At 48.4% G+C, this 27,493-nt stretch overlaps 1 protein-coding gene across 1 annotated transcript in view; it reads left to right on the forward strand.

Annotated features, from left to right (window-relative positions):
• The window catches only part of ZNF638 (zinc finger protein 638), a 383,308-nt gene that overhangs the window by 338,836 nt on the left and 16,979 nt on the right, over positions 1 to 27,493 (forward strand). The window contains exons 15-16 of the mRNA XM_069205880.1: positions 851 to 937; positions 16,765 to 16,883. Of these exons, the coding sequence (XP_069061981.1) occupies positions 851 to 937; positions 16,765 to 16,883 (206 nt within the window). The remainder of the gene's footprint in view (positions 1 to 850; positions 938 to 16,764; positions 16,884 to 27,493) is intronic.

A 27,493-nucleotide genomic window follows, 5' to 3' on the forward strand; every position in this document is an offset into this window, starting at 1 on the left:
ATCTAAAACGTTAAAACTAGAGTGCCGATGACAGGAAGTACATGTTACCACATAGTCTCATCCTTTGGTGTGCAAGCCACAAGCCCAGCTATAGGAGAGTTGTTGCCTATACCAAGATTCTCAACAGTATGACCATTGAAATAGGAGCGGGAAACAGAGTAAAGTCACGAACAGTAGTAGGAACTGAAAGTCCGGAAGAGAGCTCCCCTTTCTAGCTTATCACTCCAAGGTTTGACTGAGTCTCAAGCTATCGGGGAGCTTTTCATGGATGAGTAAGCAGTGGGAACACTGAGTAAAGTAATACACAAGTAAGAAAGGAAAACGGAAACACCCTGTCTGGTCTATCACTCCAAGATCTGAGTCTCGTGCTAACAGGGAGCTTTTCGTGGGTGAGTAAGCACTTCGTTAATGTTTCTTTAGTGGCCACCTCTCCCCTTTTCAATTCTGCACGTAGGTGGCTCCAGCCATTCTGTAGGGCCAGTCTTACTGGTAAAAAATGTCACTAAGCAAGTTCAATTGGGGTGTCGACCCTGAATATTAGCATTGTAGCTTCTATGCATGACCTCGTGCCAAATTTCAGGAAAAGCTGGGCCAGTAATGCACAGCTTGTGAATCCAGAAAATCTTATAGTTGCAAAATTACTACTACAGTTAAGTAACTATTATCAAATGTAAGAAAGGTATACCTTAAGGTCAGCCTTTTTTTTATGCTTATGATGAATGCATGGTGATGCTTTAATAGCATCAGCCATTTTAATCTTGTATTGGGTTAAAGTAGAGGCCAGTTGGGTGGCATTGGTTAAGAGTGAATCGTAGCTAATTCACAACTAATCATATTTATTCTTGAACAGATGCATCAAAAGATGAAGTTGAGTCTAAACGAAGAAAATTGGACCTTCCAGCAAAGATGCTACCTTATGATCCAAAGATTGCAGTAGGTGAGTTTCATTATGACAACGCTGTGTATGTGTGTTTGATGGCATGTGTAGCTGCAGATACACAGGCTGTGCATAGATCACCATCTAGTGTGGGCTCGGAGTGTTACAAGTTGTTTTTCTTGGAAGAAGCTTTTTTCAAGTCACAGGATAGTGACTCCACCTCTCGGTGATAGTGTTCATGGGCATAGATTTTCTTTCCGCTGTCTGGTTCGGATGTGCTCCCTGTTGCTTGTTACTTTCGTTTCAGTACTATCTGAACTTCTTTCCTTTATCTTAATGTCTGTATAGTTTTCAAATGCGGGTTCTGACGACTCTCCGATTGTAGCGTCTGGTTCAAATAAATGCCCTTTTGGGCACCCGTGCCCTTCTCGGGTCTCTTCGGGCCTGCTGCGTCACAGGCTCATGGGGTGGACTCCATTCCGATTCTGCCCTCGGTGCCACGGCAAGTTACTTTCTCCAGACCACCAGGAAGAGACCTGCAAGGTATTGGTCCTTTTGATCGAAGAAGACCTTATGAGACCAAAGAGCAAGGCAGTTGGAGATGGCTTTAAAGTCCACAGACAAAACACCCAACATTTGTGGTGAGGAAGAGGCATAGACGGCAGTCTCCATTCGAGATTGACTCCTACCGAGATTCAGATGAGGACAGCTAGGTACTCCCTGCGGCGCAGTACGCGAGTACACCAGCCACTTCCTAACAAACTATAAAAATCACAGAAGGCCTTGTGTATACCACAGCTTGATAGCCGTGGTTCAACCCAAAAACATCAAATCGACTGACCCTCAGGTTCGGTGCAAAAAAAGGCCAAGACTTACTCCCACAATAGTCTGTCACTCCTGTTTCGGCATTGAGTCGAAAGATGGAGGCTTCCACTTCGGAACAGTCATACTACATCGGAGCCGAAACATCCACACTCATCTTGGGAGTCGACCCACCGAAGCCCATCTTCGGAGCTGAAAACACTTTCCCCTACTGCTCAGACCACTTTTTCGGCCTGTGTAAGGAAATGCCTCCTTGGCATGGTTACCCCCTGACTTTTTGCCTTTGCTGATGCTATGTTTTGAATTGAAAGTGTGCTGAGGCCTGCTAACCAGGCCCCAGCACCAGTGTTCTTTCCCTAACCTGTACGTTCGATGGCATCTGTCGCTGTAGATACGCATGTTTTGCAATAGCTCGCCATCTGGTGTTGGGCCGGAGTGTTACAAGTTGTTTTTCTTCGAAGAAGTCTTTCGAGTCACGGGACCGAGTGACTCCTCCTTTTGTCTCCATTGCGCATGGGCGTCGACTCCATCTTCGATTGTTTTTTTTCCGCCATCGGGTTCGGACGTGTTCCTGTCGCTCCGAGTTTCGGAACGGAAAGATAGCTAATTTCGGAAGATTTTCGTCGGTATTGTTGCGTTCGGGATCGGCGTAGTTAGATTCAACACCGCATCGAAGAGCTCCGGTGCCCTTCGGGGTAGTTTTTCGATCCCCCGTCGGGGCCTGGTCGGCCCGACCGCGTGCTGAAGAACGCCGATGGAACGGACCCCGTTCCGTTTCTGCCCCAAATGCCACAATAAATACCCCTATACAGACCAACACTTGGTCTGTAACCTGTGCCTGTCACCTGAGCACAGTGAAGACACCTGCGAGGCCTGTCGTGCGTTCCGGTCCCGAAAAACACTCAGAGACCGTCGAGCCAGAAGACTTCAAATGGCGTCCGCGCCGACAGCCCACCGGGAGTTCGAGGAACAAGAAGAGGAAGGTACCTTCTCGATCCCAGAATCTGACTCCGAAGGATTCGACGATACACAAACCGTGAGTAAGACGTTGAAAACCACACAGAGGAAGATTTAAAAGGCCCAGGGGACGCCACTGCCATCAGGCCATGGCTCCACCCATAAATTCGGTGACCGACCGTCGGCACTGAAAAAGGCCCAAACAGTGCCGAGATCGTCCGACTCCGGTCGAGACACCGGCACGCAGCCTTCTCGGGACCGAGAAAGTGCTGGAGACAAGCCTCGACACCGAGATGCCGGTGTGGACACGGCTCGACGCCGAGACAGCGGCACCGAAGAAGATCGACGCCGAGAGGTTTCGGCCCCGAAAAAGAAAAAAGTCACCTCGGAGCCGAAAAAACACACAGACAGGGTTTCGGTGCCGAAACAAACTGCAAGCGACCCAGCTTCAGGCTCTTATACGGAAGAGCACTCGCTAACCTCCCAAATGCAAAAGCATAGGTTTGAGGAAGAGCTACAATCAACTGATGTAGACCATACGCAAAAGCGTATTTTCATACAGCAGGGGACAGGAAAAATAAGCACCCTTCCCCCCCATTAGAAGAAAGAGAAGGTTGGAGTTCCAAACTGAACAGACACCACAACCAAAAGTGGTGAAAAGAGTTACCCACCACCCTCTCCTCCACCCGTGATTAACGTCTCGCCAGCACAAACTCCATCACACTCCCCAGCTCACACCACCATAAGCCAGGGTGACCAAGATCAAGACGCATGGGACCTATACGACACCCCAGTGTCAGATAACAGTCCGGAGGCATACCCTACGAAGCCATCTCCACCAGAGGACAGCACCGCGTATTCTAAAGTGGTGGCTAGAGCAGCACAATTTCACAACGTAAGCCTCCACTCAGAACAGGTCGAGGATGATTTTTTATTCAACACACTCCTCCACCCACAGCTCATACCAAAGCCTGCCTATGCTCCCTGGTATGCTCCGGCACGCAAAAGACATCTTTAAGGAGCTGGGCAAAAGTAGGGCTATCACACCAAGAGTGGAAAAAAAATATAAGGCGCCTCCTACAGACCCGGTTTTCATCACTACACAGCTGCCACCAGACTCTGTCGTTGTAGGAGCAGCTAGGAAAAGGGCCAACTCCCACACATCTGGAGATGCACCACCCCCAGATAAAGAAAGCCGCAAGTTCGATGCAGCTGGTAAGAGTCGCAGCACAAGCTGCAAACCAGTGGCGCATCGCCAACTCCCAGGCACTACTTGTGCGCTATGACAGAGCCCACTGGGACGAGATGCAACATCTCATTGAACATCTGCCCAAGGACTTACAAAATAGGGCAAAACAAGTGGTTGAGGAGGGACAGACCATTTCCAACAATCAGATCCGCTCCTCCATGGACGCTGCAGATACAGCTGCACGGACAATTAATACATCTGTAACTATCAGAAGGCATGCATGGCTCCGAACGTCTGGATTTAAACCAGAGATTCAACAAGCAGTTCTCAATATGCCTTTTAACGAAAAAGAACTGTTCGGTCCAGAAGTGGACACGGCGATTGAGAAACTCAAAAAAGATACGGACACTGCCAAAGCCATGGGCGCACTCTACTCCCCGCAGAGCAGAGGCAATTACAGCACATTCCGCAAAACACCCTTTCGAGGGGGGTTTCGGGGTCAGAGCACACAAGCCAGCACCTCACAAGCAACACCGTCCAGTTACCAGGGACAGTATAGAGGAGGTTTTCGGGGACAATATAGAGGAGGGCAATTCCCTAGGAATAGAGGAAGATTTCAGAGCCCCAAAACCCCTACTACTAAACAGTGACTCACATGTCACTCACCCCCTCCACACAACACCAGTGGGGGGAAGAATAAGTCATTATTACAAAGCGTGGGAGGAAATCACTACAGACACTTGGGTTCTAGCAATTATCCAACATGGTTATTGCATAGAATTTCTACAATTCCCTCCAGACATACCACCAAAAGCACAAAATTTGACAACACACCATTCCAATCTCCTGGAGATAGAAGTGCAGGCACTATTGCAAAAGAATGCAATCGAATTAGTGCCAAACACACAAATAAACACAGGAGTTTACTCACTGTACTTTCTGATACCAAAGAAGGACAAAACGCTGAGACCAATCCTAGACCTCAGAGTAGTGAACACATTCATCAAATCGGACCACTTTCACATGGTCACACTACAAGAAGTATTGCCATTGTTAAAACTACACGACTACATGGCAACTTTAGACCTCAAGGATGCTTATTTCCATATACCAATACACCCATCGCACAGGAAATACCCAAGGTTCGTATTCAAGGGAATACATTACCAATTCAAGGTACTGCCTTTCGGATTAACAACCGCACCAAGAGTCTTTACCAAATGTCTAGCGGTGGTCGCTGCACACATAAGAAGGCAGCAAATACATGTGTTCCCATATCTAGACTGGCTAATCAAGGCCCATTCGTTAATAGAGTGCTCAAATCACACAAATCATATCATACAAACCCTATTCAAACTAGGGTTCACCGTCAATTTCACAAAATCCAAAATTCTGCCGCGCAAGGTACAACAATACCTGGGAGCCATAATAGACGCATCAAAAGGAGTAGCCACTCCAAGTCCACAAAGAATTCAAAATTTCAGCACCATCATACAACGCATGTATCCAACACAAAGGATACAAGCAAAGATGGTACTACAACTCCTAGGCATGATGTCTTCATGCATAGCCATTGTCCCAAACGCAAGACTGCACATGAGGCCCTTACAACAGTGCCTAGCATCACAATGGTCACAAGCACAGGGTCACCTTCTAGATCTGGTGTTAATAGACCGCCAAACTTACCTCTCGCTTCTGTGGTGGAACAACATAAATTTAAACAAAGGGCGGCCTTTCCAAGACCCAGTGCCACAATACGTAATAACAGATGCTTCCATGACAGGGTGGGGAGCACACCTCGATCAACACAGCATACAAGGACAATGGAACGTACATCAAACAAAACTGCATATAAATCACCTAGAACTTCTAGCAGTTTTTCAAGCACTAAAAGCTTTCCAACCAATAATACATTCTTGTCAAAACAGACAACATGACAACAATGTATTATCTAAACAAGCCAGGGGGGGAGGCACTCCGCGCAGTTAAGCCTGCTAGCTCAAAAGATTTGGCGTTGGGCAATTCACAACCAAATTCGCCTAATAGCACAATTTATACCAGGGATCCAAAATCAACTCGCAGACAATCTCTCTCGATCACCAACAGGTCCACGAATGGGAAATTCACCCCCAAATTCTGAACACTTATTTCAAACTCTGGGGAACACCTCAGATAGACTTGTTTGCTACAAAGGAGAACGCAAAATGCCAAAACTTCGCATCCAGATACCCACACAAACAGTCCCGAGGCAATGCCCTATGGATGAACTGGTCAGGGATATTTGCTTACGCTTTTCCTCCTCTCCCTCTCCTTCCTTACCTGGTAAACAAACTCAGTCAAAACAAACTCATATTAATAGCACCAACTTGGGCACGGCAACCCTGGTACACAACGCTGCTAGACCTATCAGTAGTACCCTGCATCAAATTGCCCAACAGACCAGATCTGTTGACACAACACAACCAAAAGATCAGACACCCAGATCCAGCATCGCTGAATCTAGCAATCTGGCTCCTGAAATCCTAGAATTCGGGCACTTACAACTTACCCAAGAATGTATGGAAGTCATAAAACAAGCCAGAAGGCCATCCACCAGGCACTGCTATGCAAGTAAATGGAAGAGGTTTGTTTGCTACTGCCATATTAATCAAATACAACCATTACACACAACTCCAGAACATGTAGTGGGTTACTTGCTTCACTTACAAAAATCTAACCTGGCTTTCTCTTTCATTAAAATACACCTTGCAGCAATATCTGCATACCTGCAGACTACCTATTCAACTTCCCTATATAAGATACCAGTCATTAAAGCATTCATGGAGGGCCTTAGGAGAATTATACCACCAAGAACACCACCTGTTCCTTCATGGAACCTAAATGTTGTCCTAACTAGACTTATGGGTCCACCTTTTGAACCCATGCACTCCTGCGAAATACAGTTCCTAACCTGGAAGGTGGCATTTCTCATCGCCATTACTTCCCTAAGAAGAGTAAGCGAGATTCAGGCGTTTACAATACAGGAACCTTTTATACAACTACACAAGAATACGGTCGTCCTAAGGACCAATCCAAAATTTTTGCCTAAGGTTATTTCACCGTTCCATCTAAATCAAACAGTGGAACTTCCAGTGTTCTTTCCACAGCCAGATACCGTAGCTGAAAGGGCACTACATACATTAGATGTCAAAAGAGCATTGATGTATTACATTGACAGAACAAAGAACATCAGAAAGACTAAACAACTATTTATTGCATTTCAAAAACCTCATGCAGGAAACCCAATATCAAAACAAGGTATAGCCAGATGGATAGTTAAATGCATCCAAATCTGCTACCTTAAAGCTAAACGACAGCTGCCCATTACACCAAGGCCACACTCAACCAGAAAGAAAGGTGCTACCATGGCCTTTCTAGGAAACATCCCAATGCAAGAAATATGTAAGGCAGCCACATGGTCTACGCCTCACACATTCACCAAGCACTACTGTGTAGACGTGTTATCCGCACAACAAGCCACAGTAGGTCAAGCCGTATTAAGAACATTATTTCAGACTACTTCCACTCCTACAGGCTGATCCACCGCTTTTGGGGAGATAACTGCTTACTAGTCTATGCAAAACATGTGTATCTACAGCGACAGATGCCATCGAACTGAAAATGTCACTTACCCAGTGTACATCTGTTCGTGGCATCAGTCGCAGTAGATTCGCATGTGCCCACCCGCCTCCCCGGGAGCCTGTAGCAGTTTGGAAGTTACCTTCAACTATTTATATATGTATCATCTCAACCTTAAATAGGTGCATACTTAGTCACTCCATTGCATGGGCACTATTACTACAATTCAACTCCTACCTCACCCTCTGCGGGGAAAAACAATCGAAGATGGAGTCGACGCCCATGCGCAATGGAGACAAAAGGAGGAGTCACTCGGTCCCGTGACTCGAAAGACTTCTTCGAAGAAAAACAACTTGTAACACTCCGGCCCAACACCAGATGGCGAGCTATTGCAAAACATGCGAATCTACTGCGACTGATGCCCCGAACAGATGTACACTGGGTAAGTGACATTTTCATTTCTATACAAAAACCTATTGGCCTGGAATTGTCTGAGTGTGTGTTCCTCATTTATTGCCTGTGTGTATGTACAACAAATGCTTAACACTACTCCTTTGATAAGCCTACTGCTTGACCACACTACCACAAAATAGAGCATTAGTATTATCTCTGTTTGCCACTATCTTACCTCTAAGGGGAACCCTTGGACTCTGTGCATACTATTCCTTACTTTGAAATAGTGCATACAGAGCCAACTTCCTACAGCCCGTATGAAGCATACTGCCACAAAGCGTTCGGAGCATTCATTAGGAGGCAGAAAACAGGTTTCATCTTGAGAACAGGAGGGAGATGACCGACATTAGACCCATTCTTGAGGTCATGGACCAAAAACAAAGGAGGATTCAAATCCGGAAAGATTATTGCCTCTCCTCCTTCAATTACAAAGAGGAAATTAGCATTCCAGGAGAGTTTGGATGCTGGCCCTTCACCGGCGAAAATATTTAAACATAAGGAAAAGCCAAAGACTATTCAGCTTTCTCCACCACAGTCGCCTTATCTTTCCTCTTCTCCACCACCTCATACTCCACCACCAACTTCACCACCACAATCAGCCTTCTCCAGTGCATTCGCCTTTTCTTCCCTCTTTTCCACTACTGTCACCCACAGTTTTCCACACAATTCCTTGTCTCCACACATGGGTGACAATACTTAGAACATAGACCCATAGGATATGTACGATTATGACCCAATTCCATCTAATGACCCTGATCTGTATCACCCTAGGCCATATCCACCTGAAGACACCACAGCCTATAATTGGGTCATTTCCAGGGCAGCCATATACCATAATGTACAGATGCACTCTGAGCCCATAGAGGAGGATTTCTTATTCAACACTTTCACATAAGCAATACCAATGTTTGCCAGTGTTACCAGGTGTGTTAAAAAATGTTGATGACATTTTGAAAGAGCCAACAAAGGCTAGGGTATTAACATCTCGGTGGACAAAAAATATAATACTATACCATCTGATCCAGTTTTTATATCTCAACAATTGCCACCTGATTCCATTGTAGTCAGTGCAGCTAGGAAAAGGGCAAACAGTCCGTCCACAGGGTATGCTCCTCCCCCTGATAAAGCCGCAAATTCGATTCAGCAAGCAAGAGTGGCAACTCAAGCTGCAAATCAGTGGAGAATTGCCAACTCCCAAGCTCTTTTAGCCAGGTATGATATGGCACATTGGGACGAGATGCAGGAATTCCTTCAATACCTCCCTACGAAACACCAAAAAAAGAGCACAGCAGGTAGTGGCAGAAGAACAGACTATTGCCAACAATCAGATCTGCACTAGACGCAGCTGACACCGCAGCTAGAGGGAATTAACACAAGTGTTAAGATTAGGAGGCATGGTTGGTTGAGATTCTCAGGTTTCAAAACTGAAATACAACAGCGGTCCTTAATATGCCATTCAATAAATAGCAATAATTTGGACCTGAGGTGGATACCAGCATTGAGAAATTTAAGGACTCTGATACAGCAAAGGCCATGGGTGCCCTTTACACAACACTGTTTCAGGGCACTTTTCGTAAGCCTTAATTTAGAGGAGGTTTTAAACCCCAAGCATCAGAGGCCTCTACATCCCAACAAAAACAGGGACAACAATATTATTCCAAGGGACCTTTCAGGGGCTCCTATAGAGTACACAATTTCAGAACTAAGGGCAAATCCACTGCCACAAGAGGTGCCTCAACCTCATCAAAGCAGTGACTTCCTCTGCATCCCTGCAGAGCACACATCTCCTGTGGGCGGAAGACTGCAATATTTCCATCCTCATTGGCAACAAATTAATTACATCAGATTAATGGGTACTGTCAATTATCCACAATGGTTATTACCTAGAACTCATCTCCATTCCACCAAACATTTCCCCTCGTTCACACAGGCTTTCTCCCAAACACATTGTTTTGTTCTCTTCTACTCAAAGGTGCAATAGAGGTAGTTCCCATCGACCAACGAGAGTCAATAGTATATTCTCTATACTTCCTCATACCAAAAAAGGATGGCTGTCTCACACCAGTTCTCTATCTCAGACCTCTCAATCAGTACATTCTCTCAGAGCTTTTCCACAAGGTCACTCTACAGGATGTCATTGCCTGCTTACAAAAACAAGACTACATGACAGCATTAGATGTAAAAGATGCTTACTTCCACATTCCTATCCATCCAGCACACCGAAAGTACTTAAGGTTTGTGATAGCAGGCAAGCACTGTTGATTCAAAGTACTACCCTTTGGCGTAACAGCACCAAGGGTATTCACAAAATGCCTAGTGTGGTTGCAGCGAACCTCCGAAGACAGTACATACGTGTATTTCCCTATCTGGACGACTGGCTCATGAAAGCCAGCACCATTCAAACCTGTCAACACAATACGCAATAGATATCCTACACAGGCTATGGTTCACAATCAATAACCAAAAATATCCCCTTCAGCCAGCACAAATTCAGCCATATCTAGGAGCATTTCTAAGCACTCAGTAAGCGTTAGTGTGAGGAAATGCCTCCTTGGCATGGTTACCCCCTGACTTTTTGCCTTTACTGATTGTAGGAACTTGGCTCTGTATATACTATTTCCAAGTAAGAAATAGTGTGCTCAGAGTCCACGGGTTCCCCTTAGAGGTAAGATAGTGACAAAAAGAGAATTCTAATGCTCTGTTTTGTGGTAGTGTGGTCGAGCAGTAGGCTTATCATAGGGTAGTGTTAAGCATTTGTTATACACACAGGCAATAAATGAGGAACACACACTCGGACAATTCCAGGCTGTAAGGAAATGCCTCCTTGGCATGGTTGCCCCCTGACTTTTTGCCTTTGCTGATGCTATGTTTACAATTGAAAGTGTGCTGAGGCCTGCTAACCAGGCCCCAGCACCAGTGTTCTTTCCCTAACCTGTGCTTTTGTATCCACAATTGGCAGACCCTGGCATCCAGATAAGTACCTTGTAACTGGTACTTCTAGTACCAAGGGCCCTGATGCCAAGGAAGGTCTCTAAGGGCTGCAGCATGTCTTATGCCACCCTAGAGACCCCTCACTCAGCACAGACACACTGCTTACCAGCTTGTGTGTGCTAGTGAGAACAAAACGAGTAAGTCAACATGGCACTCCCCTCAGGGTGCCATGCCAGCCTCTCACTGCCTATGCAGTATAGGTAAGACACCCCTCTAGCAGGCCTTACAGCCCTAAGGCAGGGTGCACTATACCATAGGTGAGGGTACCAGTGCATGAGCACTGTGCCCCTACAGCGTCTAAGCAAAACCTTAGACATTGTAAGTGCAGGGTAGCCATAAGAGTATATGGTCTGGGAGTCTGTTTACACGAACTCCACAGCACCATAATGGCTACACTGAAAACTGGGAAGTTTGGTATCAAACTTCTCAGCACAATAAATGCACACTGATGCCAGTGTACATTTTATTGCAAAATACACCCCAGAGGGCACCTTAGAGGTGCCCCCTGAAACTTAACCGACTGTCTGTGTAGGCTGACTAGTTCCAGCAGCCTGCCACTCTAGAGACATGTTGCTGGCCCCATGGGGAGAGTGCCTTTGTCACTCTGAGGCCAGTAACAAAGCCTGCACTGGGTGGAGATGCTAACACCTCCCCCAGGCAGGAGCTGTAACACCTGGCGGTGAGCCTCAAAGGCTCACCCCTTTGTCACAGCACCGCAGGACACTCCAGCTAGTGGAGTTGCCCGCCCCCTCCGGCCCCGGCCCCCACTTTTGGCGGCAAGGCTGGAGGGAACAAAGAAAGCAACAAGGAGGAGTCACTGGCCAGTCAGGACAGCCCCTAAGGTGTCCTGAGCTGAAGTGACTCTAACTTTTAGAAATCCTCCATCTTGTAGATGGAGGATTCCCCCAATAGGATTAGGGATGTGACCCCCTCCCCTTGGGAGGAGGCACAAAAAGGGTGTACTCACCCTCAGGGCTAGTAGCCATTGGCTACTAACCCCCCAGACCTAAACACGCCCTTAAATTTAGTATTTAAGGGCTCTCCCTGAACCTAGAAATTAGATTCCTGCAACTACAAGAAGGACTGCCGAGCTGAAAGACCCCTGCAGAGGAAGACCAGAAGACACCAACTGCCTTGGCCCCAGACTTACCGGCCTGTCTCCTGCCTTCCAAAGAACCCTGCTCCAGCGACGCTTTCCAAGGGACCAGCGACCTCTGAATCCTCTGAGGACTGCCCTGCTTCGAAAGACAAACTCCAGAGGACAGCGGCACTGCTCCAAAAGAACTGCAACTTTGTTACAAGGAGCAGATTTAAAGACCCCTGCAACTCCCCGCAAGAAGCGTGAGACTTGCAGCACTGCACCCGGCGACCCCGACTCGACTGGTGGAGAACAACCAACTCAGGGAGGACCCTCCGGCGCCTCTACGACTGTGAGTAACCAAAGTTGTCCCCCCTGAGCCCCCACAGCGACGCCTGCAGAGGGAATCCCCAGGCTCCCCCTGACCGCGACTGTCTGAACTCCATTTCCCGACGCCTGGAAAAGACCCTGCACCCGCAGCCCCCAGCGCCTAAAGAAACGGAACTTCTGTGCAGGAGTGACCCCCAGGAGGCCCTCTCCCTTGCCCAGGTGGTGGCTACCCCGAGGAGCCCCCCCCCCCCCCTTGCCTGCCTGCGACGCTGAAGAGATCCCTTGATCTCTCATTGACTTCCATTGAAAACCCGACGCGTGTTTGCACACTGCACATCCAACAGGGACCATCGACCTCTGAAGCCTCAGAGGACTGCCCTGCAACCAAGGTCCAAGAAACTCCCGTGAACAGCGGCCCTGTTGAACAATCTGCAACTTTCTTGCGACTTTAAAGACTTCATGTTTCCCGCCAGAAGCGTGAGACTTTCCACTCTGCACCATACGCCCCCGGCTCGACCTGCAGAAAACCAACACTACAGGGAGAACTCGCCAGCGACTGCGAGCCCGTGAGTAACCAGATACGACCCCCCCTGAGTCCCCACAGCGACGCCTGCAGAGGAAATCCAGAGGCTCCCCATGACCGCGACTGCCTGTAACAAGGGACCCGACGCCTGGAACAAACTGCGCCCGCAGCCCCCAGGACCTGAAGGAACCGAACTCCAGTGCAGGAGCGACCCCCAGGCGACCCTCTGCCTATCCCAGTTGGTGGCTACCCAGAGGAGCCCCCCCGTGCCTGCATCGCTGAAGAGACCCCCGGGTCTCCCCATTGATTCCTATTGAAAACAGACGCTGGTTTGCACTCTGCACCCGGCCGCCCCTGTGCCGCTGAGGGTGTACATTCTGTGCCTGCTTGTGTCCCCCCCAGTGGTCTACAAAACCCCCCTGGTCTGCCCCCCGAGGACGCGGGTACTTACCTGCTGGCAGACTGGAACCGAGGCACCCCTGTTCTCCATTGAAGCCTATGTGTTTTGGGCACCTCTTTGACCTCTGCACCAGACCTGCCCTGAGCTGCTGGTGTGGTAACTTTGGGGTTGCCTTGAACCCCCAACAGTGGGCTACCTTGGACCCAACTTTGAGACTTGTAAGTGTTTTACTTACCTGTAAACTTAACCTCTACTTACCTCCCCCAGGAACTGTTGATTTTTGCATGGTGTCCACTTTTAAAATAGCTTATTGCCATTTTTACAAAGACTGTACATGATATTGTGATTATTCAATGTTCCTAGAGTACCTAAGTGAAATACCTTTCATTTGAAGCATTGTTTGTAAATCTTGAACCTGTGGTTCTTAAAATAAACTAAGAAAAGATACTTTACAACATAAAAACCTATTGGCCTGTGTAGGCAGTTGGCTCTGTATGTGCTATTTCAAAGTAAGGAATAGCATGCACAGAGTCCAAGGGTTCCCCTTAGAGGTAAAATAGTGGTAAAAATAGATAATACTAATGCTCTATTTTGTGGTAGTGTGGTCGAGCAATAGGCTTATCCAAGGAGTAGTGTTAAGCATTTGTTGTACATACACATAGACAATAAATGAGGTACACACACTCAGAGACAAATCCAGCCAATAGGTTTAGTTATAGAAAAATATCTTTTCTTAGTTTATTTTAAGAACCACAGGTTCAAATTTAACATGTAATATCTTGTTTGAAAGGTATTGCAGGTAAGTACATTAGGAACTTTGAATCATTTCAATTGCATGTATACTTTTCAAGTTATTCACAAATAGCTATTTCAAAAGTGGACACTTAGTGCAATTTTCACAGTTCCTGGGGGAGGTAAGTTTTTGTTAGTTTTACCAGGTAAGTAAGACACTTACAGGGTTCAGTTCTTGGTCCAAGGTAGCCCACCGTTGGGGGTTCAGAGCAACCCCAAAGTTACCACACCAGCAGCTCAGGGCCGGTCAGGTGCAGAGTTCAAAGTGGTGCCCAAAACGCATAGGCTAGAATGGAGAGAAGGGGGTGCCCCGGTTCCGGTCTGCTTGCAGGTAAGTACCCGCGTCTTCGGAGGGCAGACCAGGGGGGTTTTGTAGGGCACCGGGGGGGACACAAGCCCACACAGAAATTTCACCCTCAGCGGCGCGGGGGCGGCCGGGTGCAGTGTTAGAACAAGCGTCGGGTTCGCAATGTAAGTCAATGAGAGATCAAGGGATCTCTTCAGCGCTGCCGGCAGGCAAGGGGGGGCTTCCTCGGGGTAACCTCCACTTGGGCAAGGGAGAGGGACTCCTGGGGGTCACTTCTGCAGTGAAAGTCCGGTCCTTCAGGTCCTGGGGGCTGCGGGTGCAGGGTCTTTTCCAGGCGTCGGGACTTAGGTTTCAGAGAGTCGCGGTCAGGGGAAGCCTCGGGATTCCCTCTGCAGGCGGCGCTGTGGGGGCTCAGGGGGGACAGGTTTTGGTACTCACAGTCGTAGAGTAGTCCGGGGGTCCTCCCTGAGGTGTTGGTTCTCCACCAGCCGAGTCGGGGTCGCCGGGTGCAGTGTTGCAAGTCTCACGCTTCTTGCGGGGAGTTGCAGGGTTCTTTAAAGCTGCTTCTTGAAACAAAGTTGCAGTCTTTTTGGAGCAGGTCCGCTGTCCTCGGGAGTTTCTTGTCGTCGTCGAAGCAGGGCAGTCCTCAGAGGATTCAGAGGTCGCTGGTCCCTTTGGAAGGCGTCGCTGGAGCAGAGTTCTTTGTTAGGCAGGAGACAGGCCGGTGAGTTTCTGGAGCCAAGGCAGTTGTTGTCTTCTGGTCTTCCTCTGCAGGGGTTTTCAGCTAGGCAGTCCTTCTTGTTGTTGCAGGAATCTAATTTTCTAGGGTTCAGGGTAGCCCTTAAATACTAAATTTAAGGGCGTGTTTAGGTCTGGGGGGTTAGTAGCCAATGGCTACTAGCCCTGAGGGGGGGTACACCCTCTTTGTGCCTCCTCCCAAGGGGAGGGGGTCACAATCCTAACCCTATTGGGGGAATCCTCCATCTGCAAGATGGAGGATTTCTAAAAGTTAGTCACCTCAGCTCAGGACACCTTAGGGGCTGTCCTGACTGGCCCGTGACTCCTCCTTGTTGTTCTCATTATTTTCTCCGGCCTTGCCGCCAAAAGTGGGGGCCGGGGCCGGAGGGGGCGGGCAACTCCACTAGCTGGAGTGTCCTGCGGTGCTGTGACAAAGGGGTGAGCCTTTGAGGCTCACCGCCAGGTGTTACAGCTCCTGCCTGGGGGAGGTGTTAGCATCTCCACCCAGTGCAGGCTTTGTTACTGGCCTCAGAGTGACAAAGGCACTCTCCCCATGGGGCCAGCAACATGTCTCTAGTGTGGCAGGCTGCTGGAACTAGTCAGCCTACACAGACAGTCGGTTAAGTTTCAGGGGGCACCTCTAAGGTGCCCTCTGGGGTGTATTTTGCAATAAAATGTACACTGGCATCAGTGTGCATTTATTGTGCTGAGAAGTTTGATACCAAACTTCCCAGTTTTCAGTGTAGCCATTATGGTGCTGTGGAGTTCGTGTTTGACAAACTCCCAGACCATATACTCTTATGGCTACCCTGCACTTACAATGTCTAAGGTTTTGTTTAGACACTGTAGGGGTACCATGCTCATGCACTGGTACCCTCACCTATGGTATAGTGCACCCTGCCTTAGGGCTGTAAGGCCTGCTAGAGGGGTGACTGACCTATACTTGCATAGGCAGTGAGAGGCTGGCATGGCACCCTGAGGGGAGTGCCATGTCGACTTACTCATTTTGTTCTCACTAGCACACACAGGCTTGTAAGCAGTGTCTGTGCTGAGTGAGGGGTCTCTAGGGTGGCATAATACATGCTGCAGCCCTTAGAGACCTTCCCTTGCATCAGGGCCCTTGGTACCAGAGGTACCAGTTACAAGGGACTTATCTGGATGCCAGGGTGTGCCAATTGTGGAAACAAAGGTACATTTTAGGTGAAAGAACACTGGTGCTGGGGCCTGGTTAGCAGGGTCCCAGCACACTTCTCAGTCAAGTCAGCATCATTATCAGGCAAAACGTGGGGGGTAACTGCAACAGGGAGCCATTTCTTTACAGACATCTCATTATACTGCGCTCTGCATCACTATCCATCCTCCCCCGCCTAGCAGGAAAACAGTCTAGTCACTGCCTTGTGACTCGAAAGAGTTTCTTCAAAGAAAAAGAACTTGCACACATCAGAGCCCAACACTCGATTGCAGGATTATGCAAAGCTTTTGGATCTACAGCACTACATGCCACAAACAGATGCTTACTGGGTAAGTAACATTTTCCATTCTACACCTGCTTTTCACGAAGTAGTGTTTGTGTACATCTGGCTATGTGTGTGTAGATATATAGATATAGATTTCTGAACTGTTCAATTTCAGCCAAAGTTATGAATTTCTATTGTTTAGTAACTTGGTGTTTGAAATATTGTTTTCAAGGATTGGAATTTCTTATTCCTAAAACTGGCTACTTTTGTGAACTCTGTTCACTTTTCTACATGGATGACTCTTCCAAGATAAAGCACTGCAAAACTCTTCGTCATTACAACTGTGTAGAGGTAAGATGTTTGCATGTACAAATAACAGAGCCACTAAAAATCATTAGAGGGATTGTGTAAAGTCAGTAACTAGGACAGCTACGGGTTTTCAACTAAACTGTCCTTTTATGTACTATATAAATCCTCAGTCTGGTCTACTGTCCCTTGCCATCTCCAAAATCTTTGCAACTTAATGCTATACTTCATCCATTTCTAAAGGTAAACATTTTCTTCCAGCTAGCTTTGTATCTTATAACGTAGTAAACTGCTGTGATCATGTTCTTGTAGGTGCCTAAATTATAAAATTGGTGCTAACCAAATATTCTTGATCACTAAATTATATCGGGAGCAGGATGACGCCTACTATCAAGTTTGCACTAAAGATTTTTTCCAAAAACAGGCACTTGCGGTTGAAGCACCCGGGAGGGTGGGGGGGGGGTTCGTGTTTATAGCCTATTAGGCCACAGTGAAGATCAAAAGACGCTTAGTATCTGGTGAAACTAACATTTTGTTTTTCCCGTTGATGATACATCATTGTAGGAAGTTGGCTCTGTATGTGCTATTTCAAAGTAAGGAATAGCATGCACAGAGTCCAAGGGTTCCCCTTAGAGGTAAAATAGTGGTAAAAATAGATAATACTAATGCTCTATTTTGTGGTAGTGTGGTCGAGCAGTAGGCTTATCCAAGGAGTAGTGTTAAGCATTTGTTGTACATACACATAGACAATAAATGAGGTACACACACTCAGAGACAAATCCAGCCAATAGGTTTTTGTATAGAAAAATATCTTTTCTTAGTTTATTTTAAGAACCACAGGTTCAAATTCTACATGTAATATCTCATTCGAAAGGTATTGCAGGTAAGTACTTTAGGAACTTCAAATCATCAAAATTGCATGTATACTTCAAGTTATTCACAAATAGCTGTTTTAAAAGTGGACACTTAGTGCAATTTTCACAGTTCCTAGGGGAGGTAAGTATGTTAGGTTAACCAGGTAAGTAAGACACTTACAGGGCTTAGTTCTTGGTCCAAGGTAGCCCACCGTTGGGGGTTCAGAGCAACCCCAAAGTCACCACACCAGCAGCTCAGGGCCGGTCAGGTGCAGAGTTCAAAGTGGTGCCCAAAACACATAGGCTAGAATGGAGAGAAGGGGGTGCCCCGGTTCCGGTCTGCTTGCAGGTAAGTACCCGCGTCTTCGGAGGGCAGACCAGGGGGGTTTTGTAGGGCACCGGGGGGGACACAAGCCCACACAGAAATTTCACCCTCAGCAGCGCGGGGGCGGCCGGGTGCAGTGTAGAAACAAGCGTCGGGTTTGTAATGGAAGTCAATGGGAGATCTAGGGATCTCTTTAGCGCTGCAGGCAGGCAAGGGGGGGGTTCCTCGGGGAAACCTCCACTTGGTCAAGGGAGAGGGACTCCTGGGGGTCACTTCTCCAGTGAAAGTCCGGTCCTTCAGGTCCTGGGGGCTGCGGGTGCAGGGTCTCTCCCAGGTGTCGGGACTTAGGATTCAAAGAGTCGCGGTCAGGGGAAGCCTCGGGATTCCCTCTGCAGGCGGCGCTGTGGGGGCTCAGGGGGGACAGGTTTTTGTACTCAGTCTTAGAGTAGTCCTGGGGTCCCTCCTGAGGTGTTGGATCGCCACCAGCCGAGTCGGGGTCGCCGGGTGCAGTGTTGCAAGTCTCACGCTTCTTGCGGGGAGCTTGCAGGGTTCTTTAAAGCTGCTGGAAACAAAGTTGCAGCTTTTCTTGGAGCAGGTCCGCTGTCCTCGGGAGTTTCTTGTCTTTTCGAAGCAGGGGCAGTCCTCAGAGGATGTCGAGGTCGCTGGTCCCTTTGGAAGGCGTCGCTGGAGCAGGATCTTTGGAAGGCAGGAGACAGGCCGGTGAGTTTCTGGAGCCAAGGCAGTTGTCGTCTTCTGGTCTTCCTCTGCAGGGGTTTTCAGCTAGGCAGTCCTTCTTGTAGTTGCAGGAATCTAATTTTCTAGGGTTCAGGGTAGCCCTTAAATACTAAATTTAAGGGCGTGTTTAGGTCTGGGGGGTTAGTAGCCAATGGCTACTAGCCCTGAGGGTGGGTACACCCTCTTTGTGCCTCCTCCCAAGGGGAGGGTGTCACAATCTAGCAGGCCTTACAGCCCTAAGGCAGGGTGCACTATACCATAGGTGAGGGTACCAGTGCATGAGCATGGTACCCCTACAGTGTCTAAACAAAACCTTAGACATTGTAAGTGCAGGGTAGCCATAAGAGTATATGGTCTGGGAGTCTGTCAAACACGAACTCCACAGCACCATAATGGCTACACTGAAAACTGGGAAGTTTGGTATTGTAGGAAGTTGGACTCTGTGCATGCTATTCCTTACTTTGAAATAGCACATACAGAGCCAAGGGTTCCCCTTAGAGGTAAAATAGTGGTAAAAAGAGATAATACTAATGCTCTATTTTGTGGTAGTGTGGTCGAGCAGTAGGCTTATCCAAGGAGTAGTGTTAAGCATTTGTTGTACATACACATAGACAATAAATGAGGTACACACACTCAGAGACAAATCCAGCCAATAGGTTTTTATATAGAAAAATATCTTTTCTTAGTTTATTTTAAGAACCACAGGTTCAAATTTCACATGTAATAGCTTGTTTGGAAGGTATTGCAGGTAAGTACTCTAGGAACTTTGAATCATTACATTAGCATGAATACTTTTGTCATAAAACACAATAAGCTGTTTTAAAAGTGGACACTTAGTGCAATTTTCACAGTTCCTGGGGGAGGTAAGTTATTGTTTTCACAGGTAAGTAAGTCACTTACAGTTCTCAGTTTTTGGTCCAAGGTAGCCCACCGTTGGGGGTTCAGAGCAACCCCAAAGTTATCACACCAGCAGCTCAGGGCCGGTCAGGTGCAAAGGTCAAAGAGGTGCCCAAAACACATAGGCTATAATGGAGAGAAGGGGGTGCCCCGGTTCCAGTCTGCCAGCAGGTAAGTACCCGCGTCTTCGGAGGGCAGACCAGGGGGGTTTTGTAGGGCACCGGGGGGGACACAAAGTAGCACAGAAAGTACACCCTCAGCAGCGCGGGGGCGGCCGGGTGCAGTGTGCAAACATGCGTCGGGTTTCCTTCAGGTTTCAATGGGAGACCAAAGGGTCTCTTCAGCGATGCAGGCAGGCAAGGGGGGGGGGGCTCCTCGGGGTAGCCACCACCTGGGCAAGGGAGAGGGCCTCCTGGGGGTCACTCCTGCACAGAAGTTCCGTTTCTTTAGGGGCTGGGGGCTGCGGGTGCAGGGCCTTTTCCAGCCGTCGGGAAATGGAGTTCAGACAGTCGCGGTCAGGGGGAGCCTGGGGATTCCCTCTGCAGGCGTCGCTGTGGGGGCTCAGGGGGGACAACTTTGGTTACTCACAGTCGTAGAGTCGCCGGAGGGTCCTCCCTGAGTTGGTTTTTCTCCACCAGTCGAGTCGGGGTCGCCGGGTGCAGTGTTGCAAGTCTCACGCTTCTTGCGGGGAATTGCAGGGGTCTTTAAATCTGCTCCTTGTAACAAAGTTGCAGTTCTTTTGGAGCAGTGCCGCTGTCCTCGGGAGTTTCTTGTCTTTTTCGAAGCAGGGCAGTCCTCAGAGGATTCAGAGGTCGCTGGTCCCTTGGAAAGCGTCGCTGGAGCAGGTTCTTTGGAAGGCAGGAGACAGGCTGGTAAGTCTGGGGCCAAGGCAGTTGGTGTCTTCTGGTCTTCCTCTGCAGGGGTCTTTCAGCTCGGCAGTCCTTCTTCTTGTAGTTGCAGGAATCTAAATTCTTAGGTTCAGGGGAGCCCTTAAATACTAAATTTAAGGGCGTGTTTAGGTCTGGGGGGTTAGAAGCCAATGGCTACTAGCCCTGAGGGTGGGTACACCCTCTTTGTGCCTCCTCCCAAGGGGAGGGGGTCACATTCCTATCCCTATTGGGGGAATCCTCCTTCTACAAGATGGAGGATTTCTAAGTCAGTCACCTCAGCTCAGGACACCTTAGGGGCTGTCCTGACTGGCCAGTGACTCCTCCTTGTTTTTCTCATTATCTCTCCTGGACTTGCCGCCAAAAGTGGGGGCTGGGTCCAGGAGGCGGGCATCTCCACTAGCTGGAGTGCCCTGGGGCATTGTAACACGAAGCTTGAGCCTTTGAAGCTCGCTGCTAGGTGTTACAGTTCCTGCAGGGGGGAGGTGTGAAGCACCTCCACCCAGAGCAGGCTTTGTTTCTGTCCTCAGAGAGCACAAAGGCTCTCACCGCATGAGGTCAGACACTCGTCTCTCAGCAGCAGGCTGGCACAGACCAGTCAGTCCTGCACTGAACAATTGGGTAAAATACAGGGGGTATCTCTAAGATGCCCTCTGTGTGCATTTTTTTATAAATCCAACACTGGCATCAGTGTGGGTTTATTATTCTGAGAAGTTTGATACTAAACTTCCCAGTATTCAGTGTAGCCATTATGGAGCTGTGGAGTTCATATTTGACAGACTCCCAGCCCATATACTCTTATGGCTACCCTGTACTTACAATGTCTAAGGTTTTGCTTACACTGTAGGGGCATAGTGCTCATGCACATATGCCCTCACCTGTGGTATAGTGCACCCTGCCTTAGGGCTGTAAGGCCTACTAGAGGGGTGACTTACCTATGCCACAGGCAGTGGGAGGTTGGCATGGCACCCTGAGGGGAGTGCCATGTCGACTTAGTCATTTTCTCCCATCAGCACACACAAGCTGGCAAGCAGTGTGCCTGTGCTGAGTGAGGGGTCCCTAGGGTGGCATAAGACATGCTGCAGCCCTTAGAGACCTTCCCTGGCATCAGGGCCCTTGGTACCAGGGGTACCAGTTACAAGGGACTTACCTAGGTGCCAGGGTTGTGCCAATTGTGGAAACAATGGTACATTTTAGGTGAAAGAACACTGGTGCTGGGGCCTGGTTAGCAGGGTCCCAGCACACTTCTCAGTCAAGTCAGCATCAGTATCAGGCAAAAAGTGGGGGGGTAACTGCAACGGGGAGCCATTTCTTTACACTGGGTAAGTGACATTTTCATTATCCAATATTGGTATCTTTCATAAAATTACATGCGACCCACCCTCCTCCCCTTTGATGCTCGCATTTCCTCTCAGGTTTTAACCACTTCGCTGCCAGGCCTTTTCCCCCTCCTGTGCCAGGCCTTTTTTTGCCTATTTGGGGCAGTTCGCGCTTAGGCCCGCATAACTTTTTGTCCACATAAGCTAACCAAGCCAAATTTGCGTCCTTTTTTTCCAACATCCTAGGGATTCTGGAGGTACCCAGACTTTGTGGGTTCCCCTGAAAGAGGCCAAGAAATTGGCCAAAATACAGGGAAAATTTTGTTTTTTTCAAAAAAAATTGAAAAAGTGGCTGCAGAAGAAGGCTTGTGGTTTTTCCCCTGAAAATGGCATTGTAGGAAGTTGGCTCTGTATGTGCTATTTCAAAGTAAGGAATAGCATGCACAGAGTCCAAGGGTTCCCCTTAGAGGTAAAATAGTGGTAAAAATAGATAATACTAATGCTCTATTTTGTGGTAGTGTAGTCGAGCAGTAGGCTTATCCAAGGAGTAGTGTTAAGCATTTGTTGTACATACACATAGACAATAAATGAGGTACACACACTCAGAGACAAATCCAGCCAATAGGTTTTTATATAGAAAAATATCTTTTCTTAGTTTATTTTAAGAACCACAGGTTCAAATTCTACATGTAATATCTCATTCGAAAGGTATTGCAGGTAAGTACTTTAGGAACTTCAAATCATCAAAATTGCATGTATACTTTTCAAGTTATTCACAAATAGCTGTTTTAAAAGTGGACACTTAGTGCAATTTTCACAGTTCCTAGGGGAGGTAAGTATTTGTTAGGTTAACCAGGTAAGTAAGACACTTACAGGGCTTAGTTCTTGGTCCAAGGTAGCCCACCGTTGGGGGTTCAGAGCAACCCCAAAGTCACCACACCAGCAGCTCAGGGCCGGTCAGGTGCAGAGTTCAAAGTGGTGCCCAAAACACATAGGCTAGAATGGAGAGAAGGGGGTGCCCCGGTTCCGGTCTGCTTGCAGGTAAGTACCCGCGTCTTCGGAGGGCAGACCAGGGGGGTTTTGTAGGGCACCGGGGGGGACACAAGTCCACACAGAAATTTCACCCTCAGCGGCGCGGGGGCGGCCGGGTGCAGTGTAGAAACAAGCGTCGGGTTCGCAATGTTAGTCTATGAGAGATCTCGGGATCTCTTCAGCGCTGCAGGCAGGCCAGGGGGGGATTCCTCGGGGAAACCTCCCCTTGGGCAAGGGAGAGGGACTCCTGGGGGTCACTTCTCCAGTGAAAGTCCGGTCCTTCAGGTCCTGGGGGCTGCGGGTGCAGGGTCTCTCCCAGGCGTCGGGACTTTAGGTTCAAAGAGTCGCGGTCAGGGGAAGCCTCGGGATTCCCTCTGCCGGCGGCGCGGTGGGGGCTCAGGGGGGACAGGTTTTGGTACTCACAGTATCAGAGTAGTCCTGGGGTCCCTCCTGAGGTGTTGGATCGCCACCAGCCGAGTCGGGGTCGCCGGGGTGCAGTGTTGCAAGTCTCACGCTTCTTGCGGGGAGCTTGCAGGGTTCTTTAAAGCTGCTGGAAACAAAGTTGCAGTTTTTCTTGGAGCAGGTCCGCTGTCCTCGGGAGTTTCTTGTCTTTTCGAAGCAGGGGCAGTCCTCAGAGGATGTCGAGGTCGCTGGTCCCTTTGGAAGGCGTCGCTGGAGCAGGATCTTTGGAAGGCAGGAGACAGGCCGGTGAGTTTCTGGAGCCAAGGCAGTTGTCGTCTTCTGGTCTTCCGCTGCAGGGGTTTTCAGCTGGGCAGTCCTTCTTCTGGTAGTTGCAGGAATCTAATTTTCTAGGGTTCAGGGTAGCCCTTAAATACTAAATTTAAGGGCGTGTTTAGGTCTGGGGGGTTAGTAGCCAATGGCTACTAGCCCTGAGGGTGGGTACACCCTCTTTGTGCCTCCTCCCAAGGGGAGGGGGTCACAATCCTAACCCTATTGGGGGAATCCTCCATCTGCAAGATGGAGGATTCCTAAAAGTTAGAGTCACCTCAGCTCAGGACACCTTAGGGGCTGTCCTGACTGGCCAGTGACTCCTCCTTGTTTTTCTCATTATTTTCTCCGGCCTTGCCGCCAAAAGTGGGGCCTGGCCGGAGGGGGCGGGCAACTCCACTAGCTGGAGTGTCCTGCTGGGTTGGCACAAAGGAGGTGAGCCTTTGAGGCTCACCGCCAGGTGTGACAATTCCTGCCTGGGGGAGGTGTTAGCATCTCCACCCAGTGCAGGCTTTGTTACTGGCCTCAGAGTGACAAAGGCACTCTCCCCATGGGGCCAGCAACATGTCTCGGTTTGTGGCAGGCTGCTAAAACTAGTCAGCCTACACAGATAGTCGGTTAAGTTTCAGGGGGCACCTCTAAGGTGCCCTCTGTGGTGTATTTTACAATAAAGTGTACACTGGCATCAGTGTGCATTTATTGTGCTGAGAAGTTTGATACCAAACTTCCCAGTTTTCAGTGTAGCCATTATGGTGCTGTGGAGTTCGTGTTTGACAGACTCCCAGACCATATACTCTTATGGCTACCCTGCACTTACAATGTCTAAGGTTTTGTTTAGACACTGTAGGGGTACCATGCTCATGCACTGGTACCCTCACCTATGGTATAGTGCACCCTGCCTTAGGGCTGTAAGGCCTGCTAGAGGGGTGTCTTACCTATACTGCATAGGCAGTGAGAGGCTGGCATGGCACCCTGAGGGGAGTGCCATGTCGACTTACTCATTTTGTTCTCACTAGCACACACAGGCTTGTAAGCAGGGTGTCTGTGCTGAGTGAGAGGTCTCCAGGGTGGCATAAGACATGCTGCAGCCCTTAGAGACCTTCCTTGGCATCAGGGCCCTTGGTACTAGAAGTACCAGTTACAAGGGACTTATCTGAATGCCAGGGTGTGCCAATTGTGGATACAATGGTACATTTTAGGTGAAGGAACACTGGTGCTGGGGCCTGGTTAGCAGGGTCCCAGCACACTTCTCAGTCAAGTCGGCATCAGTATCAGGCAAAAAGTGAGGGGTAACTGCAACAGGGAGCCATTTCTTTACAGGCATCAACAAAGGGTTTGCGGTGCTAAACTCAGCAGCTTCCCAGCTTTCAGGAACAGGCAGACTTGAATCCGAAAACCCAATTTTTCAACACAATTTTGGCATTTTACTGGGGCATACCCCATTTGTGCAATTTTTTGTGCTTTCAGCCTCCTTCCAGTCAGTGACAGGAATGGTCATGAAACCAATGCTGGATCCCAGAAACCTAAACATTTCTGAAAAGTAGACAAAATTCTGAATTCAGCAAGGGGTCATTTGTGTAGATCCTACAAGGGTTTCCTACAGAAAATAACAGCTGAAAAAGAAAAATATTGAAATTGAGGTGAAAAAAACATCAATTTTTCTCTACTTTTTACTCTGTAACTTTTCCCTGCAATGTCAGATTATCGAAAGCAATATACCGTTACGTCTGCTGGACTCCTCTGGTTGCGGGGATATATAGGGTTTGTAGGTTCATCAAGAACCCGAGGAACCCAGAGCCAATAAATGAGCTGCACCCTGCAGTGCGTTTTCATTCTATACCGGGTATACAGTAATTCATTTGCTGAAATATAAGGAGTAAAAAATAGCTATCAAGAAAACCTTTGCATTTCCAAAAAGGGCACAAGATAAGGTGTTGAGGAGCAGTGGTTATTTGCACATCTCTGAATTCCGGGGTGACCATAGTAGCACGTGAATTACATGGAATTTCTCAAATAGATGTCTTTTTTACACACACCCCTATATTTGGAAGGAATAAATGTAGAGAAAGACAAGGGGCAATAACACTTGTTTTGCTATTCTATGTTCCCCCAAGTCTCCCGATAAAAATGATACCTCACTTGTTTGGGTAGGCCTAGCGCCCGCGACAGGATATGCCCCAAAACACAACGTGGACACATCACAGAAAACAGAGCTGTTTTTAGCAAAGTGACTACCTGGAGATTTTGGCCTCTAGCTCAGCCGCCACCTAGGGAAACCTACCAAACCTGTGCATTTCTGAAAACTAGAGACCTAGGGGAATCCAAGGAGGGGTGACTTGTGTGGCTCGGACCAGGTTCTGTTACCCAGAATCCTTTGCAAACCTCAAAATTTGGCTAAAAAAACACATGTTCCTCACATTTCTGTGGCAGAAAGTTCTGGAATCTGAGAGGAGCGACAAATTTCCTTCCACCCAGCATTCCCCCACGTCTCCCGATAAAAATGATACCTTCCTTGTGTGGGTAGGCCTAGCGCCCGCGACAGGATATGCCCCAAAACACAACCTGGACACATCACAGAAAACAGAGCTGTTTTTAGCAAAGTGACTACCTGTAGATTTTGGCCTGTAGCTCAGCCGCCACCTAGGGAAACCTACCAAACCTGTGCATTTCTGAAAACTAGAGACCTAGGGGAATCCAAGGAGGGGTGACTTGTGTGGCTCGGACCAGGTTCGGTTACCCAGAATCCTTTGCCAACCTCAAAATTTGGCTAAAAAAACACATGTTCCTCACATTTCTGTGGCAGAAAGTTCTGGAATCTGAGAGGAGCCACAAATTTCCTTCCACCTAGCGTTCCCCCACGTCTCCTGATAAAAATGATACCTCACTTGTGTGGGTAGGCCTAGCGCCCGCGACAGGATATGCCCCAAAACACAACGTGGACACATCCTAAATTTTGGAAAAAAACAGAGGTGTTTTTTGCGAAGTGCCTACCTGTAGATTTTGGCCTCTAGCTCAGCCGGCACGTAGGGAAACCTACCAAACCTGTGCATTTCTGAAAACTAGAGACCTAGGGGAATCCAAGGAGGGGTGACTTGCGGGGCTCGGACCAGGTTCTGTTACCCAGAATCCTTTGCAAACCTCAAAATGTGGCTAAAAATACACATGTTACTCACATTTCTGTGGCAGAAAGTTCTGGAATCTGAGAGGAGCCACAAATTTCCTTCTACCCAGCGTTCCCCCAAGTCTCCCGATAAAAATGATACATCACTTGTGTGGGTAGGACTAGCGCCCACGAAAGGAAAGGGCCCAAAACACAACGTGGACACATCACATTTTTTTATAAAAAGCAGTGCCTACCTGTGGATTTTGGCCTGTAGCTCAGCCGACACCTGAGGAAACCTAGCAAACCAGTGCATTTTTGAAAACTAGAAACCCAGGGGAATCCAAGATGGGGTGACTTGCGGGGCTCTGACCAGGTTGTTACCCAGAATCCTTTGCAAACATCAAAATTTGGCCCAAAAAACACTTTTTCCTCTCATTTCGGTGACAGAAAGTTCTGGAATCTGAGAGGAGCCACAAATTTCCTTCCACCCAGCGTTCCCCTAAGTCTCTCGATAAAAATGGTACATCACTTCTGTGGGTAGGCCTAGCGCCCACAAAAGGAAATGGCCCAAAACACAACGTGGACACAACATATTTTTTCACAGAAAACAGAGGTGTTTTTTGCAAGGTGCCTACCTGTGGTGTTTGGCCTGTAGCTCAGCCGGCCCCAGGGGGGGGGGGGCAGAAATTCCCTAAAATAAATTTGCCCCCCCCACCCTCCCCCGCCGGGAGCGACCCTTGCCTACGGGGTCGCTCCCCCTGCGTGACATTGGCA

The sequence above is a fragment of the Pleurodeles waltl genome, chromosome 1_2, assembly GCF_031143425.1.
Source record: "Pleurodeles waltl isolate 20211129_DDA chromosome 1_2, aPleWal1.hap1.20221129, whole genome shotgun sequence".
NCBI lineage: Eukaryota > Metazoa > Chordata > Amphibia > Caudata > Salamandridae > Pleurodeles > Pleurodeles waltl.